The sequence below is a fragment of the Nerophis ophidion genome, linkage group LG26 (genome assembly GCF_033978795.1).
Source record: "Nerophis ophidion isolate RoL-2023_Sa linkage group LG26, RoL_Noph_v1.0, whole genome shotgun sequence".
NCBI lineage: Eukaryota > Metazoa > Chordata > Actinopteri > Syngnathiformes > Syngnathidae > Nerophis > Nerophis ophidion.
Window position 1 is genome coordinate 14,812,602 of NC_084636.1, and position 18,922 is coordinate 14,831,523.

General features: G+C 38.6%; 1 protein-coding gene across 4 annotated transcripts in view; it reads right to left on the reverse strand.

The window, feature by feature from the left end:
* Nucleotides 1-715: 715 nt before the first annotated feature.
* pip5k1ca (phosphatidylinositol-4-phosphate 5-kinase, type I, gamma a) overlaps nucleotides 716-18,922 on the reverse strand; it is a 75,098-nt gene continuing 56,891 nt past the window's right edge. For 2 of the 4 annotated variants that reach the window (XM_061887822.1, XM_061887821.1), the window contains 6 exons: nucleotides 18,626-18,764; nucleotides 16,738-16,770; nucleotides 16,517-16,636; nucleotides 13,363-13,609; nucleotides 9,661-9,750; nucleotides 716-4,924 (listed from right to left, as the gene is read on the reverse strand). In XM_061887822.1, the coding sequence (XP_061743806.1) occupies nucleotides 4,922-4,924; nucleotides 9,661-9,750; nucleotides 13,363-13,609; nucleotides 16,517-16,636; nucleotides 16,738-16,770; nucleotides 18,626-18,764 (632 nt within the window). In that variant the 3' untranslated portion in view covers nucleotides 716-4,921. Of the gene's footprint in view, nucleotides 4,925-9,660; nucleotides 9,751-13,227; nucleotides 13,270-13,362; nucleotides 13,610-16,516; nucleotides 16,637-16,737; nucleotides 16,771-18,625; nucleotides 18,765-18,922 lie in introns of all 4 variants that reach the window. The other 2 variants (XR_009804350.1, XM_061887824.1) reach the window with 2 other exon arrangements.

The following is an 18,922-nucleotide window of genomic DNA, read 5'->3' on the forward strand; positions in this document are numbered from 1 at the left end:
GTTGTTTTATGCCTTTTTTGTCAAAACTCCCCGTTTTTTTATTTTTTTCAATATTTTACCCCTATAAAGTTTCATCGTGGAATATTTAATGTAAAGTAATGCCAAACAACATTGATCTTAATTCTTTATTATTTTTTGAGTAATTACAGGCTACATCTCAATGAAAGTATTTGGGATCCAAAAAGGTCCCCTCTCATAAGTGTTAAAAATAAGTCATGAATTGTTTCTAGTTTTAACTCATAAGTCCCTCGAATGTAGATCAACTTCAGATATTGTTTTTTTATTTTTACATTTGTATGTTTCATACTTTTTTTTTTAATTAAAGAAAACTTTTGCTTTTTGTGTGAAACACAAAATATGCAACATGTTCCCTAAATATTTCAAAGTGGAACTGTTAGTGTGTACTATTGGAGCCTTGAACAGGTCAATAATGTAAAACAACATTGATTTTGATTCATTATTTTTTTTTGAGCAATGACAGCTGTAAAGAAAAAAACTAGCCTGCATGTCAACATTACAAAAAACATGCTTTTAATGTTTAACAAAATATACATAGTAATTTTAGAATGTGACGTGGACCTTTAAAAAAAATAGCTGCGGACTTTGGACACCCTTGATCTATCCAAACCAAAAAGGATCCACTTGAATTCCCAAAAGGGGATCATCACTTTTCTGTTTGTTGTTTGCTTTTCTCTCAATAAAACCACTTCTCACATGCTGTGCGTTGGACAATTCATAGAACTGCTTTATTTTCCTATTCATTCTGATTGAGTCCAAACATACACACGTACACACACACGCACACACACTTACAGTCATCTATTTATCCTCTGGTATAAATAGATGAATATACACAGATATACATAAATACACATTTCTGATCTGCATTATTCATTTTGAAACCATGCTATGTCTCTGTAAAGGGCTCTTCCTATTGGAAGAGGGGAGCACACGGCGAATTGAAAACACACACTAAACACACACAACACAGCTTGAACACTTTGGAAGAATCCCTACTGGTTTGCATGTACAGTAAAACCAACACATCTTTTTGGTTCGTCTTACAAACAAACAGCCGTGACGCGGTCACACACTTTAAATGCTGCCTCTCAGTAAACACACTGGCGAATATGACTCCGTAAATTATCTCTAATCGAGCAGCAAAAATAAAACCAAACAAAAATAATATTCTCCAATTTCGATGGAAAATATATATTTTTTATATCTTTATATATGTATTTATAATTTGTATGTACACATTCCCAGGAGCACAACTATGAGAAAGAAAAATAAATACTGCACAGGTGAAAAAAAGACAATATATGAATAAACAATGGTACTATATTTACATTTTCTTCCATAATAAGGCAATTGAAATCAAATAAAATGAAAGAAATATTGCTGTGTTCTCCATCTGATGACAGCAGATTGATTACACACCAGGAGCAACAAACTGGCCTCTGTTACAGATAAAACATACTCTTCGAACAGAGTGCACCATTTCTGTGAGTCTATGAAAATACACTGGAACCTCCAAAGTCACACAACATGGTCTCGTCTCAAAACATTCAGAATGTAAATAATCAGTTCCAAGATCTATCTGTGGCAACTACCGTATTTTTTGGACTATAAGTCGCAGTTTTTTTCATAGTTTGGCCGGGGGTGCGACTTATACTCAGGAGCGACTTATGTGTGAAATTATTAACACATTGAATTGTCTTGTACCATGGATTGATTAACGTGGACCCTGACCGACTTAAACAAGTTGATAAACTTATTCGGGTGTTACCATTTAGTTGTCAATTGTACGAAATATGTACTGAACTGTGCAATCTACTAATAAAAGTATCAATCAATCAATTACCGTAAAATATCAAATAATATTATTTAGCTCATTCACGTAAGAGACGACGTATAAGATTTCATGGGATTTAGCGATTAGGAGTGACAGATTGTTTGGTAAACGTATAGCATGTTCTATATGTTATAATTATTTGAATGACTCTTACCATAATATGTTACGTTAACACACCAGGCACCTTCTCAGTTGGTTATTTATGCCTCATATAATTATATATAATTATTCAGCCTGTTGTTCACTATTCTTTATTTTAAATTGCCTTTCAAATATCTATTCTTGGTGTTGGGTTTTATCAAATAAATTTCCCTCCCCAAAAAATGCGACTTATACTTCAGTAAGACTTATATATGATTTTTTCCTTCTTTATTATGCATTTTTGGCAGGTGCGACTTATACTTCGGAGCGACTTATACTCCGACTTGTATGGTATAACACTTTTACTAACTGTGAAAACAATGTTTAAAGCAACATTTTAACATTCCTAACCATCATATAATTGAAATAGGACATCAACGGCTGTATTATAAAACTAAAATATAGTAAATTTGATATTTTGGAGACGATAACCAGTAAAAGGTGTTAGTTGGCATTATCTGTTTAGCTAAAAGTTATTTCCACTAGCATATGCTTTGTAATGCTATTTTGTGGTTGTAACTAATGGATGCATTGACCCGAAGACAACCCTGAACGGAAGATATATTAGCACCCTGTTTAAGAATCATTTTTGGAAAACTATCATTTGCGAAAAAAATAAAAGACTAGTAGTAATCCATTTATAAATCTCTAGACCCCCATATATAAGACGACCCACCGTTTTCCATCTGCTTCTCTGGTTATGGTCACACAATTTTGGTAGAACTCCACAACTTTTATGCTGTTTGACTTGGGGGGTTCCACTGTCAAGAAAAAAAAAATTAAGAGGTTTAAAGTATGCAAATAGTTGTTGATTGACTTCATCTAGAGACACATCTTAAAAACAAATGTCTAACTATTTGTGCACTATTTATCCAAAACACGTCTCATATGATGCATGTTCTTTTTGGCCACCAACTTCAGGTCCTATTCATTACGGTTAGTCGAACAACATTCAATCCTTTTTCAAAACTACTGCGTTTTCTCCTTGTTCATTCCTATACTATGAAGCTAACTGCTAACTGTAGACATTTAGTACTATTTTGGACTGCAAATTTTACTACTGATGTGCTACGTCTACAGAGAGAGATCTACATGGTGCAGCTTAGGGCAATCGCATGGTAGAAACATCAGCTAGATTAGCTTTCCTTCCATTAAAAGTGGATGGAAAAACCCCATAGTGATGTGTGGGTGATTGACTGGAAAATGAGTCAGGCTGGAAGACTATAATTGGACAGGTATTAGCATACTTTCTCATGTAGTAGCCATAGTGGTTTATTTACATAACTGCAGAGAGGACTGGGTAACTGTCAGGGCAGTTTTGTTTTGATAAAACTTTTAAACAACTTCACTTTTACAATATTTTGTACAAATAGTGGCCAGTGGCATTTAGTGACTCACCTGCAGAGATTATTAGGAGTCTATTATAAAAAGGCATTTGGACAAATGCCTTTTTATAATACGATAAAAAAAAAGGTTATTCACTCAAATTGTCTTAATTTTGCGAAAGTTAGATATTCATCACAAAATATAAATAAATATGGACACCACATTGTGGAGCGAGGTAAGGCATTTGGACAAATGCCTTTTTATAATACAATAAAAAAATGGTTATTCACTTAAATTGTCTTAATTTTGCGAATGTTAGACATTTGTCACAAAATATAAATAAATATGGACACCACATTGTGGAGCGACCACCTTTCAATCTACTAGAACACTAATCGGAAGTGCGCAGGGAATTACAACACACAGTTAATCTTGAGACTTCATCGGAGATACCGTTTATGTAACTTGGTGGGTGCTGCTGTTTTGGTTAGCAACATTTTTCAATTGCTTCAGGAGTCAACTTTTCAAAGTCCGATAATTGTGTGTCAACCTTTTTTCCCTTGAAAAAAGCTCAACTTTTAGAGATGCCCTTATTATTATTATTATTCGTTAGCGCCAAGATTTGAGAAAATATGGATTTTTCATGAGTCTGATTTATCCCTCAGAGGTGCCTCTAAAATAATCAAGATTCTTTGGATAAAAAGATACAAAAAGGTAAGAAAAAAAAAGTACCAGAACATTTTGAAGAAATAAATATAAGTTCACTGTATAATTGTATATAATAATTGTCACATTAAAATGAATACACAAAAGTTGAAATGAAAGAAATACAAGGATTTATGTCCTTTAACAACCAGTTCTGGAAATGTTATGTGAGTTGATTGGCCATGACTTCTCCTTGCCCTTTGGCAATGTATGCACGTGCATGCGGCTGCCATATTGGAGAGGTACAGGTTGTGTGCAATTATAGTATCACTGATATGAATTAAACTTGATCACATATACAATGCAAAGAAAAACGTGTCTCTACATCCGACCCATCTTCTTGAGGAGCAGTGGGCACCTAAGGACCAGATCCGGGTCATACATCAGCATCTTGAAGCTTCCATGTGTGGGCGAAGTGGGTGAAGTGTCTTGCCCAGGACACAACGGCAGTGAAAGGAATTCGAACCGGGAACCCTGCGGCCACTGAACCTCCCGAGCCACCACTACTATTACATTACTCTGGAAAGCCATACTACTCCAATATGGCTGCCACATATATGCACAAGGGACGAAAACGATGTTTTTTTTAAACTGAGTTCATGTGCAAGACAACAAAGGTTAGTGTGGTGTGTCACGCCAAACATATCACATACAACGTCACTTGTACTATGTCACACGTAAACACAAGTACCATATGGCAAGGACTGCAGTTTTTCCTCACGTCCCTCCTGGCCTACCCTTTTCTGGTATTCCAGTCACTTTGATTCTTAGTATGGGTTTCAAATCTCCTCTTGAGACAAAAAGAAATCCGCTGCTACCATTGAGGAGGTTTGGACTTCAGATGGATAACCCTCACTGCTGAGATCTTCACGCCTTTCAGTCACAGAACAGGGTTTACTGTTGGGGACACACAGTGGACATGTGAGACACTTAATGCATAAGATGAACTAATACAGTGGTTCTCAAATGGGGGTACGTGTACTCCTGGGGGTACTTGAAGGTATGCCAAAGGGTACGTGAGATTTTTTTTTAAATATTCTAAAAATACCAACAATTAAAAAATTCTTTATAAATACATTTATTGAATAATACTTCAACAAACAATGAATGTAAGTTCATAAACTGTGAAAGGAAATGCAACAATGCAATATTCAGTGTTGACAGCTAGCTTTTTTGTCGACATGTTCCATAAATATTGATATTAAAGATTTATTATTTTGTGAAGAAATGTTTAGAATCAAGTTCATGAATCCAGATGGATCTCTATTACAATCCCCAAAGAGGGCACTTTAAGTTGATGATTACTTCTATGTGTAGAAATCTTTATTTATAATTGAATTACTTGTTTATTTTTCAACAAGTTTTTTGTTATTTTTATATCTTTTTTTCCAAATAGTTCAAGAAAGACCACTACAAATGAGCAATATTTTGCACTCTTATACAATTTAATAAATCAGAAACTGATAACATAGTGCTGTATTTGACTTCTTTATCTCTTTTTTTCAAACAAAAAGGCTTTGCTCTGATTAGGGGGCACTTGAAATAAAAAAATGTTCACAGGGTGTACATCACAAAAAAAAAGGTTGAGAACCACTGAACTAATACAGAAACAGATAGCAAGATGTAAAGATACAGAGGAACCTCCAAAAGTCATGCAGTGCATCCGGAAAGTATAGAGCAGACCTGGGCAAATTAAGGCCCGGGGGCCGCTGTACATTCCCAAATAATATTTTTAGATCTTTAATATGGAAACTGTGCAAGGATGTTTTTAAATGACCGTAAGTCTTGAACTATAGAAAGTATTTCAATGGTCGTAATCTGTGCTTTTCAATGATATACTAGTTACTATGCTAATCTAATTAGTAACTATGGTAATGTAAGTCACAGCGGCTCAGATGAGACACCAAGCAGTGTGGGTGGGGAGCGTTTCCACATAGCGTTTCCAGAGCGGCCAGCCTGAAATGCGGGTGTCAGGGACAGACGCGGAAGGAGATTTTCATTACAAAGTCCTAAAGCTTAGTGATATATCAGATGTATCAGATTGTAGGTGGGATTTTTTTGTTTTTTTGCGTTCATATTTCGCTGTTTTTGTTGTGTTTCGCTTGATTGTAAAATATGCCGATCGAGAGGGCGTGTGACGTTCATATGTTGTCAATATTCAGTTTTTTATCGTTCATAGTTAATATTGTAAATCCCACATTCTTGATTTTCATGTACATTCTGGGTGTCTCATTCAGTAAAAAATATTAAATTCCCTTCCGTTTTTTAAGGCGGTCTGTCATAACGTTTTTAGCATTCAATCAGACATTATTGTAAGGTTTTGTATCAGTGTTCCTAAAAATCAGATATAACGGCCCCGCAGACATTTTTTTTTTCTCTAAATTTGGCTCCTCGGTGTCAAAAATAATGGCCCAGGTCTAGTATCGAGGGATTTCGATTTTTCCCAAAAGTGAATCGCGGCAGCCATTTTGAAGGTCGAGCGTCATCAATCAAGATAGAGCTACACGTAATAATGCCGAACAATTCGGTGGAAAATAACATTGCACTGGCTGTCATAAAACAAAGAAATAATGTGAGTCATTAGATAAGAAGTCCTTTCGTCGTTATAAGGAGTAATCTGTCCGTAATTGCATGCAATGATCCGTACAAGATCGACAAGTCTGTTAAACAACTGCTGATGTCTCTACACGGACTTTGTCAACTACCTCGTTGTTCAACACAGCCCATTGTATACTTTGAAAGACATTCAAAATCATAAGAGTCCAAATAGCTATGGCGGCTTTGTTTGTAGGTGGGTTTGTGATGTTTATGTAACACATGGACATCGTGTCAACAGGCCAGCCGAGAGTAATGGACTCTCGGAAATGATCCCAACCGAGTTTGACACGCTGGATAATCATGGATAACAAATCTGATGTTATCTCAGCACCTTGTGACTGTAAGGCAAGATTGAGAGAATGCTGTTCTCACGTAACTGCACTTTTGTTTTATGTGGAGGCTACAGTCCGGTTAAGAGAAGTTAGTACTATTTTTTTAATCAATTCAACTACTATCAAATTTCTTCAACTAAGCACACCAAGTTATTGCAAAGTGGGGCTGTTTATTTTTACATCCTTTTTTACCTACAAAATGTCAGAGCAAACACAAGGTCGTCAGCGCGTCAGCAACCCATGCTCGTCTTCCCCGTTAACTTTTCTTTGTAGTCGCTTCAGTTTGTCCAAAAATAGGCTTAGGAATGCGATACGAGCTAGGTTTATTACTTCCACCTCGTTTGTGGCAGTTGACAATGGCACACGTCGTCACAAGTATGAACATTATTGGATAAAATATCGTAGGCAATTAGCTTTTCACTAACTTCCCCCCTTTAATATGGATATCGGCAATGCATTGTGGGAAATGTAAAAAAAATGAAACCTTTCTATTCACAGTGCCTTAGTTTTTCCACAGTTTATGTTACAGCCCTTTTTTCAAAATGGAATAAATTCATTTTTGTCCCCTGAATTCTAGCCTTTGCTCAATTCTTTGTTGATGCACCTTTGGCAGCAATTACAGCCTCAAGTCTTTTTGAATACAATGCTACAAGTTTGGCACACCTATCTTTGGGCAGTTTCTCCGATTCCTCTTTGCAGCACCTCTCAAGCTCCATCAGGTTGGATGGTAAGCGTTGGTTTTCATATAGGATGTTTCTGTACATTGCTGCATTCATCTTTCCCTCTATCCTGTCTAGTCTCCAAGTTCCTGCCGCTGAAAAACTTACCCCCAGCATGATGATGCCACCACCATGCTTCACTGTTGGGATGGTATTGGCCCGGTGATGATGATGGTGCATTCATGCCAAAGAGTTCAATCTCGGTCACATCAGACCAGAGTTCTGTCTTTCTCATGGTCTGAGAGATTTTCGAGGGCATATTAGCAACATCTTTACTAAGAAATGACTTCCGTCTGGCTACTCTACCATACAGGCCTGAATGATTGGTGGATTGCTGCAGATGTTTGTCCTTCTGGAAGGTTCTCCTCTCTCCACAGAGGAATGCTGTCGCTCTGACAGAGTGACCATCGGGTTCTTGGTCACCTTCCTGACTAGGCTAAGATGAACACAGCAATGTAGAGAGACATCCTGGAAGAAAAGCAACACTTCTCATCCAACCTGATGGAGCTTGAAATGTGCTGCAAAAAGGAATGGGCAAAACTGCTCAAAGATAGGTGTGCCAAGCTTTTGGCATCATGTCCAAAAATACTTGAGGCTGTAATGGCTGCCAGAGTTGCATCAACAAAGTATTGAACAAAGGCTGTGAATACACATGTTTTTTTTAATTTTCAATACATTGGCAAATAAAAAATAAAAACTTCACATTTTGATTGTGGGGTATTGTGTATAGAATTTTGAGGACAAAAATGAATTTATTCCATTTTGGAATAAGGCTGTAACATAAAACGTCAAACAAGTGAAATGCTGTGAGTACTTTCTGAATGCACTGTGCAATTTGGAGTTCAAATGGTCATCCTGCGTTTTATCAGCAAATCTCCTTAGACTTCAGCTCATTGATAATCTAAAGTTTTAACTATACAGTGTGTTTCACCTTTTTCTTTAGCTCGATTTGCTGTTTTTTGTTTTGTCACCAAAGAAAAGTACCATTAATATGACAAGTGTGATGATAACCATAGAACCAGAAACTTGACTTTACTGTTTCCTCTCCATTACATGTTGTTACCTTACAGTAGTTGTACATGTATGACTTTAAAGCCTGTTACTGCGAGCATTGCTTGGACTGTTAATAAAGGTTCTATGACAAGTTGGAACAGATTCTCACTAAAACGATTTTGAATTAACTTGGAAGTCAACCAGCATGATCAACTTTGAAGGTCCATGTATAAAGAAAATATAATAGTGCACAAATACATTTGCAGAAACTAGAAACTTCACAAATAAATACTATACCACTAATTAACATCTGGTAAATAAAAGGCAACAATTTAGTTGGACTTTGGAGGCTGCACTTTGTTCAAATGTAAATGAATAAAGACTTATTTCAAACCTTTCTTCAAAATAAATATCTTAAATGGGACCTTAAACTTGTAAAATTCCATGGCTAAAGATACACATCTGTCAGAGAGAGGGAAGAATCTAAAAAGTACTACCAAGTCTGCACACCTAAACTGTTGATGTCCCTTTTGCTTTATGAGTTTACAATCTTGAAGTGAAAATATTTGTCAACCCTTTCTTAGAGGAGCACACTACTACTTGTTAGATTGTGCAAAGTCCCCCTTCATGTCACCGCAAAGATTTTCAGGTCTGGACTCCGGCTTGACCATTCCAGAACCCACATTTTGATTATTTGTTTGTATGCGATGCTTTTAGCCCGTTTTGCGTGCATGTGACCAATCGGCATGGGCATGACAAGACATGGCATAACGCATGCGGCCTATTGTTGGAGGAACACAGAATGGCTGGTCGTGCACTGAATGGTCACACCTGGAGACCATTTGCACCAGACTACCAAATGAGGGATGAAAGCTGCAATGTAAGGGAAGATTTCATGGACTTGAGAAGCATTAACTACCCTAAAGTTACCCGTCTGAAGGGTTTTCCTGCACTGTGCATTTAATTATTTAATCAGATGCTTCTCACTTACTGTCTCTCTTTCCCAATCTCCATCTGGCAGGGCCTTAGACTCTGAGCCATAGTGTAGCGGAGAGTACACCCAGGTCCTGTCCTCTGGAGGCTGGTTTTTATTTTACACGCCAACCACAGCAGAGGGAGCCAGAGGGACAGAGGAGAGGCCAGTGGCACAGAGATAAGCGGCGGTGGCAGGCAGGAGAAAGATGCAGGAGATCGCAGGAGAAGAAAAGACAAGACAGGAAATGAAAGTTAGGGATGCATAAAGGAGGGATGTGTTGTCCAGAAATACTGGAAACTTTGACATGTGATGGGGGACAATTTAGTATAGATTCTTCCAAGACTGTGTAGATGCAAATGATAGTTAGAAGTAGCAGGAATCACATAATGTGCCGAGTCATATGTTGCCAAGCCCAAATAGGAGGAGCTACTAAGAAGTCACGGGAAGTGTGCAGTGTGAGTGATGTGTTCCTCCACCAGCCAAGGAGGATGAAGAAGGAGAGGAGGGGGAGGCAGAGATGGGGAGAAAGCCGAGAATGCATGGTCGTTTAAATGTCAGATGTTGGTTTTCATTTACAACATGCACACATTCAAGGCTTGTGAGGGTCCTGAATTCTTCTATTGTAGAACAGCCCTTAACGTATAAGAGGCGGTGGTAGCTGCAAAATGTTATTGGGTTAAAGACACACACACAGAAAGTACATTGACCACATCTACAGGTGATCCTTGTTTTACGGCGTTCCAACATTTCATAGTTAACAACAAACTCACACAAAGTGTTAATGCTGCACAAAGAGAAAAAGAGAACACAAATGTGTTGTGTTGAACTATGGGGGTTCCACTAACATACACCACCTTCTATTCAACTTCATGTAGCAACAAGCTAGGTCTTACCAATGCCAAAAACAAAACACCATCAATCTATTCTAGCACACTGACTTAGCTGCCACTTTCTAGACCCACGTAACTCACTTACTGGCCAGCTGGACAGCCACTTGCCCCTCTGTCGGAGAGGGGAGACCACCCACGTCCTTCCATCGGGGAACTGACAAAAACGGCGAATGATGACAAATGAACAAACCAAGTGAGAAAAAAAGGAGGAGGGAGTGGAGGCGACATGAGTTGCCTACATGCTGAGGTGAGAATGGAAAAGAGACATCCCCGTTGTCTGTTGCTTCACGACTCAAACGCACCAACAGAGATGCCACGATATGATAACATTGTAGGTATGCCTGCACACATATTATTGACGTGTCCCTTGTAACTGTCAATGTTTGTTATTGTGGTTGTGTAGAACTACTAGAGATATGTATGTATGAAAAAAAGTAAAGATATTAGACACCTTCAGATATGATGAAGTGCAGTTCTTCAACCACAAAAAAGTGCCAATCAAAAGATCCGTATTTTTCGGACTATAAGTCGCAGATGTTTTCATAGTTTGGCCGGGGGTGCGACATATACTCCGGAGCGACTTATGTGTGAAATTATTAACACATTACCGTAAAATATCAAATAATATTATTTATCTCATTCGCGGAAGAGACGAAGAAAATCTCAGCAATCGTCACACACATCAGCAATCGTCACATACACGTCAACCAATAAGTATTCGGCAGGGGAGGGTCATGGCAGAAGTGCATTGTGGGTCATGGAATACTAACTGCTATATGCTACTGCCGTAGCTATTAAAATGGATCATTTCATTGTTGGCGGTAACTTATAAAAACTGAGAAGGGCTGAACAAAATTGGACCGAAAAGGAAATCATGTACTGCAGATTACAAACTGGACATAGTGAAATATGCAGCAGAAAATGACAAGAGGAAGCGGCGCATACCTTTGGAGTTGGCAGAGTTTTTTAGAAGCGACAATGAGGAAGAAGATTACATGGGATTTAGCGATTAGGAGTGACAGATTGTTTGGTAAACGTATAGCATGTTCTATATGTTATAGTTATTTGAATGACTCATATCATAATATGTTACGTTAACATACCAGGCACCTTCTCAGTTGGTTATTTATGCGTCACATAACGTACACTTATTCAACCTGTTGTTCACTATTCTTTATTTATTTTAAATTGCCTTTCAAATGTCTTTTCTTGGTGTTAGGTTTTATCAAATACATTTCCTCCAAAAATGCGACTTGTTAGTGCGACATATATATGTTTATTTCCTTCTTTATTATGCATTTTCGGCCGGTGCGACATATACTCCGGAGCGATTTATAATCCGAAAAATACGGTATTAATAATATCTTTACAAAGGGAGAATTTCTGATACAGCGCTTCATTAAATTGTGTGCTGTAGGTACTTGTAAATAAAAATCTTTGTCTGTGTAAACTCTTTAAAAGGGTTGTAAAATATACTATTTTTTAATTATTTGAAAATACATCTCAAAGGTCCCACAATATAGCATTAAAAGTGGCTCAATCTGATGTTGGAATTCAGAGAGTTTAAAAGTGCTTTGGTAAGCCCGACTGGAAATATGCCATGTTATGTCTGCAGCTTTTATGCTAATGTTGCTGTGTTTGTCAAATTCTAAAAAAGTATTGCAGTTTTACATATTAATGTAACTTGGCACTCGTCCAACATAGCAGAGTGCTAGACTTCTTTTTAAGCCGTGTGGCAAAGCCTGCTTTTTATAAAGTAATGTGTATATACAGTATATTCAAGGGGCGGATTTGTTGAGGCACGCCATAGATGATGTCCATGAGGAAGAAGGTTTTACCTTCATGTCATGGAAACATGGAACTTCATAAGCGACCATTTGAGCACCTCATATTATACAAAACCAACTTTTCTTACCTGTTGGCACTTGTTTTTTGTGTATTGATAACCCCCGAAAATGTAATCCAAACCATGGAGGTGTGGCGCAGATATTAAACACTTTTGCCTCTTTCCAAACGAGCTGTTCGGAATTTGAGGTGATTGTGACATATTTTGCCGTAGTTATGTCAGAAAAGATTTCATTTACCCGTAGAGCTTAGCCCGAGTCCCCCAATGTATTCAGTTGTAGACCAAAGTTGTAGTTAATAAATTCCTTCTCTTACTCTATGCTCTTGTGGGGCAGATGCACGCTAAAATCCTCAGCTGTTGCTATTTCTTTTAAAAAGTAGCGTATCGTTTGAACTTATATCTCTTAGTACACAAAATGAAAGCACTAAAACTGCAACATGGATGATGGGGTCGAGACGCAGTCAAAGGGGGCTTGGCCTGGAGAATGGCTTTAGTACATAAATAAGACCGCCCACAAAACGGTGCATTCTGAAGAGACAGCCAGAAAGTTGTTCTAAGATAGTCAGTAAAAAAAAATCTACGCAAAATGTTGACCAAAGAACCACCATTACATGTTATGTAGACCACAAATAAGTGTTTGAAATGTACAAAAAAAAAAAAATCATAATATGACACCTTTAAAAAGTGCAGAGGGATGTATCTCAAATTTGGTGCTGATACACAGGCTCTATGGACACATATTGCTGACAAAAACAGCCAGTAAGTGTGGAAGAATGCAGGCCACATGCTGTTATCACTCTGTCAGTGTGTAATTAAATGCACTGCATACTGCACGCACTCTCATACCGGCCTGTATGTCCAAGCCCACTAGGCTACCCGTCAACAAGTCTGTGGGAGAGCATAACCCAGCCGAGCCTCAACAAGATGTGAAGACACAACAAGATGTAATGACTAGTTAATGTGTAAAGTGTATCTTCTTACAAAGTAGATGTCGGTGACTGGCACGTCTTCGTCATCATCCACCGATGCCTGGCTGGTGCACCCTGAGCCTGACATGTGGCGGGACCTGTCTGCTTCCACTACCACCACTGCGGTTGCCACCGCCGCTGCTTCCAATTTGGGGCTGGATGGAGTGTCTACGGCTGCCTTGGAGGGAGGAGCGGGCGACGCCTCAAAAACTGGAGAAGTAACGGCAGGTGCTGCAGCAGCCCCGTCTTCTTGAGCCTCACTATGGGAAAGAAGAGGAAGCATGTGGTGTCATAGTGGAGCAACATTTTTGGGCTTTAAATAAGTTGGGTGTTTATATTAATCCTTTGTTGTTTGTCACTGGCTAACTGTAAACACAGATTTATTCACATCGTAGCTGCCTTATCTGCTCTTGCATTGAAGATTAGTTCCTTGTTGATCATCAAAGCAAAAAAACCCATTCTCCATCTGATTGGCTGAATAAGTAAGAGTGTAGCAAGGTTGTTGCCACAATTTAAAAAGCACACTAGCCACAACATTAGATAAACCTTCACAATGTACTGTTAGAGTGTCCAATACAATAGTTGTACCTACTGTATTCTTATGTCTTTAAGTTAAATGATAATGATAAATAAATGGGTTGTACTTGTATAGCGTTTTTCTACCTTCAAGGTACTCAAAGCGCTTTGACACTACTTCCACATTTACCCATTCACACACTGATAGAGGGAGTCGCCATGCAAGGCGCCAACCAGCACCCATCAGGAGCAAGGGTGAAGTGTGTTGCTCAGGACACAACGGACGTGACGAGGTTGGTACTAGGTGGGATTTGAACCAGGGACCCTCGGGTTGCGCACGGCCACTCTTCCACTGCGCCACGCCGTCCCTTGTGTCTTTGTTCTACTATAAACCTATCTTCTCTCATCAAACCCATTTCCCATAAGGTGAGTCGGATGCTAGCAAGCAGATTTAGGTCATTTTGTTAGGTAAAATTGTGGAAATCCTACCACTGTCTAACTCTGATGGAAGTTTCATCGAGGGCCGGAGGCCATATGTCTCGCCACTGCTTCTTTGTATCAGACCTTTTATTTCAGTTGGTTACCCCCAACAAACCTCCAGTCCACACTCATCCTCCCACTAACAAAGAGACCTGCCAACGGGATTATTCATTACAGTGTAAAAGTGATTGTAACCCGGTTTCCCTTCGAAATATGAGCACTCCAACAGAGCTTTAATTAAAGAACTAGATTAGGTTAAAATGTGCCACAAATCAGGTCAGCTTTATCAGAGCTGCCTCAGGACTCGCTGTCCCACTGCCCTACATCTCCTAACTGGTTCCCCACAAATGTTGCCCTCTTAGCTGTGTCACAGTGGAGAAAGACTCAGCTTTCACTAAATTGTTTGAGCACCTTTTTACATGTCGGCAGCACTATTAGGGTCATGGGGCCTCACTGCAGACCCTTCATAATATTTACTCCATACTGAGGTCAAATATACTGTATGTTGACAGAATGTAATGCATTAGGTATAATGTTGAGCACACTATTTTTCACTGTCCACCGGGTAACCAGAGCTCTTAGAATATCCATCCATCCATCCATCCATTTCCTGCCACTTCACCCTCTCGGGGTCGCTGGAGCCTATCCCAGTTGCACTCAGGATGATTATGGAAAATAATTCAAATAATCTGCTTCATTCAATTTACAAATATTGTAAAACTCAAGTTTGGCATGGAAAAAGTGGTGGAATTCTGAATTGTTCGACCGTAGCTGTGTGACCCTTAAGCAAGGCTGTTCAACTGGAAGCCGGGAGACACTATACCGGCTCTCGAGTTCTATTAAAAACTTGGGAGACAAACATTTTTGCGGCAAATTGCTAAAAACACTAGGAGTGCCCCTGTTGTATAGAACTATAAACACATCAACAGATCCTTGCATTTACATTTTAACATTGCTAAGAAACATAAAACATTGAGGTCAAAACTTGTGATTTAAAGTGCATTCGGAAAGTATTTATATTTTGATTACATTTACATTACAAGCCAAGGCGGCCCAAACCTGATTTTTAAAAAATTAAGATTTTTTCCAGCTTACTGTTTACACAATAAGTAAGATGCGATTTTGATCAGACTCCATGCGACAAACGCGCACAGGCTCCAATGTGGCCCAAACGTGGCCTCAACGTCACTTGCATGCGTAGTTCGATTTAAAAAAAAAAATAATAAAGTTGACGCGATTCCGTAAATGAACAAGGAAGTCGCTACAACTACTGATTGGTGCCTTGTTTGCCTGGAGCTGCTGCGACGTAGAGTATATTACCTTAAATTGCCAAATATCACTCAAAACTGTAGATTCCAAGAATTTAAATACTGCCTATAGTTCAAGACATGCAGTAGTTTGTATTCAAAAAGACTTGAGACTGTAATTGCTGCTAAAGGTGCAGCAACCAAGTATTTAGCAATAGCTGTGAATACTTAGGTAGATATGATTTTTTAATTTGTAATAAATTTACTAAATATATCTTTACATTGTTATTATGGTGTATTGTGTGTAGACTTTCGAGGACAAAAATGAAATTATTCAATTTTGGAATAAGGCTGTAACATAAAACATGTAGAAAAAGTGAAGCGCTGTTCCTCCATGCTCCATCCTTTTTTGGCAGTGGCACATTTTTTTGTAATGTGATTTATGTAACTCAGGTGTTTCTGTAGCTTATTTACTTCAGATGCAGTCACTCGTCATTTGATAAACTTATGTAGTTATACTGGTAGTGTTCCTCAAAATTACATTTTATGTCCTCTTTTTTCATCATGTGGGCTATTCAACACGTGGCCTGCGAGTTGAGTTTAAAAAATTAGACACTCATATTTTTTCAGCCGATTCTTAAAACAGTGCTGAGTGCTGTCATAAAGATAACCTCTCGATAGTTTTTTTGCAGAAAATCCTCAAAAAAGCAGTGCGCTCTCGTAACTCTGAATCAAATGTTTACTGTAGAGGATGCTGGTTCTCTAAAATACACAAAATAAGACTAATAGTGAAGGGAGAAGTTCGCCCCCTGGGGTCTGTAGCTTTCTAGAAATATGGCACCCATAACAATTTAGTTGATTATCCCTGCTTGAAAGGCCCTACTGTACAGTCTAATCTATAATAACAATGTGTTGCTGCTGTACCTGTGTTCAGAAGAAGATTGTGGGATGGAAAAGGTGGGCTCACTGTCACGTCTCTTTAACTCCACCTCCACTGTGATAGTCTGCTGGTCCTCTTCGCGCACACGTAGCTCCTCCTGGGTCCTTCACATGTTACACACATGGTGAAAATGAAAGCACCTCACCCAAAACACAAACACAAGTCGTAATATATGATATGTTAGCAGAGATGTTATATCACTTACCTTACATCATGGCTGAGAGACTGGGTGTGCCTCCTGAAGGTAAATGTAACGTCAGTCAAAATATATGGCCAAAGAGAAACTCAGACAAATACATTTACATGACAAAATGGATGGATAATGTTGTCAAATAATGTTTTTTAATCAGATTAATCACATCAATCACACAAAACATTCATGAAGTTTGGTTATTTTATGAATTTATCATGGGTCTACTGAAAATGTGACAAATCTGCTGGGTCAAAAGTATACATACAGCGATGTTAATATTTGGTTTCATGTCCTTTGTCAAGTTTCACTGCAATGAGGCGCTTTTGGTAGCCATCATCTACAAGCTTCTGGCTGAATTTTTGACCACTCCACTTGACAAAATTGGTGCAGTTTAGCTACATTTTTTTGGTTTTCTGACATGGATTTGTTTCTTCAGCATTGTCCACACATTTAAGTCAGGACTTTGGGAAGGCCATTCTAAAAACCTCAATTCTAGCCTGATTTAGCCATTCCTTTACCACTTATGACATGTGTTTGGGGTCATTGTCATGTTGGAACACCCAACTGCGCCCAAGACCCAACCTCCGGGCTGATGATTTTTAGGTTGTCCTAAAGAATTTAGAGGCAATCCTCCTTTTTCATTGTCCCTTTTACTCTCTGTAAAGCACCAGTTCAATTGGCAGCAAAACAAGCCCAGAGCATAATACTACCACCACCATGCTTGGCGGTAGGAGGGTGTTTCTGGGATTAAAGGACTCACCTTTTCTCCTCCAAACATATTGCTGGGTATTGTGGGCAAACAGCTCAATTTTTGTTTCATCTGACCACAGAACATTCCTCCAGAAGGTCTTATATTTGTCTATGTGATCAGCAGAAAATTTTATAGACGAGCCTTAAGGTCTCGCTTCTGGAGCAAGGGCTTCCTTCTTGCATGGTAGCCTCTCAGTCCATGGCGATGCAAAACACGCTTGACTATGAACGCTGACACCTGTGTTCCAGCAACTTCCAATTCATTGCAGACCTGCTTTTTGGTGGTTCTCGGTTGACTCTTGATCATCCTGAATTTTTTTTCTCAGCAGCAGGTGATAGCTTGCATTTTCTTCCTGATCGTGGCAGTGACAAAACTGTGCCATGCACTTTATACTTACGAACAATGGTCTGCACAGTCAATCTTGGGACCTTAAGCTGCTTTGAAACGTTTCCAAGTGACTTTCCTGACTTGTTCAAGTCAATGATCAGTTTTTTCAGATTTGTGCCGAGTTCCTTTGACTTTACCATTGTTGCATTTGTAATTGAGTCTAATGACTGCATCACATGAGCCCTATTCAAATGGGCTCAGAGAAGTCAACAGGTTTCGTCAATCATAATCACTCCCAGGAAGTTAAGAGGCCATGCCATGAAGTTAATTTGATCTGATTGTAACTTTTCTACATCACCAAAATTGATAATGTATGTTGTTGTATGTATATTTTTGACCCAGTAGATTTGGTCACATTTTCAGTAGACCCATAATAAATTCATAAAAGAACCAAACTTAATAAATGTTTTTTGTGACAAACAAGTATGTGCTCTAATCACTATCACGAAAAATAAGATTTGTAGAAATTATTGGAAACGCAAGACAGCCATGAAATTTTATCCCTCAGAAGTGTATGTAAACTTTTGACCACAATTGTATATATATTAATGTGTTTTTATATATATATATATATATATATATATGTATATATACACACAGACACACACAAATACACAAATGTGAATCTAAAATTTAGGAGAAAACAGGGACATCTAATCATGGGACACCAGCTGTCTGTGGTCATTATTGCAGAGTAGCTATTAGGGTAGGAGACCAACTGCAGTCAAAGCACTAACATTGCAGTAGAGCATGTGGTGATACCTGTAGCGGGGGTGCTCGACTGTGTCGCAGGGAGATCTTTCAGGGATAGACAGTGAGGTGGTGGAGGACAAGGTGGTGGCAATCGATGCCGTGGTGGCCTCTTCAAACGACGGAGGTGTACATGGCAGATCGGGTCGCCCTGCAATAAAAATGAATATTCTGTAAGGACATACTGAAATATTCATCTTGTTTGACATTTATTGTATACAATTATTGCTGTCGGAGAATTACTTAGAGCATAATCAGCGACGGCCATCATGTGTCCCACCAACCAGGATTATATGTAGCACTGAGGTT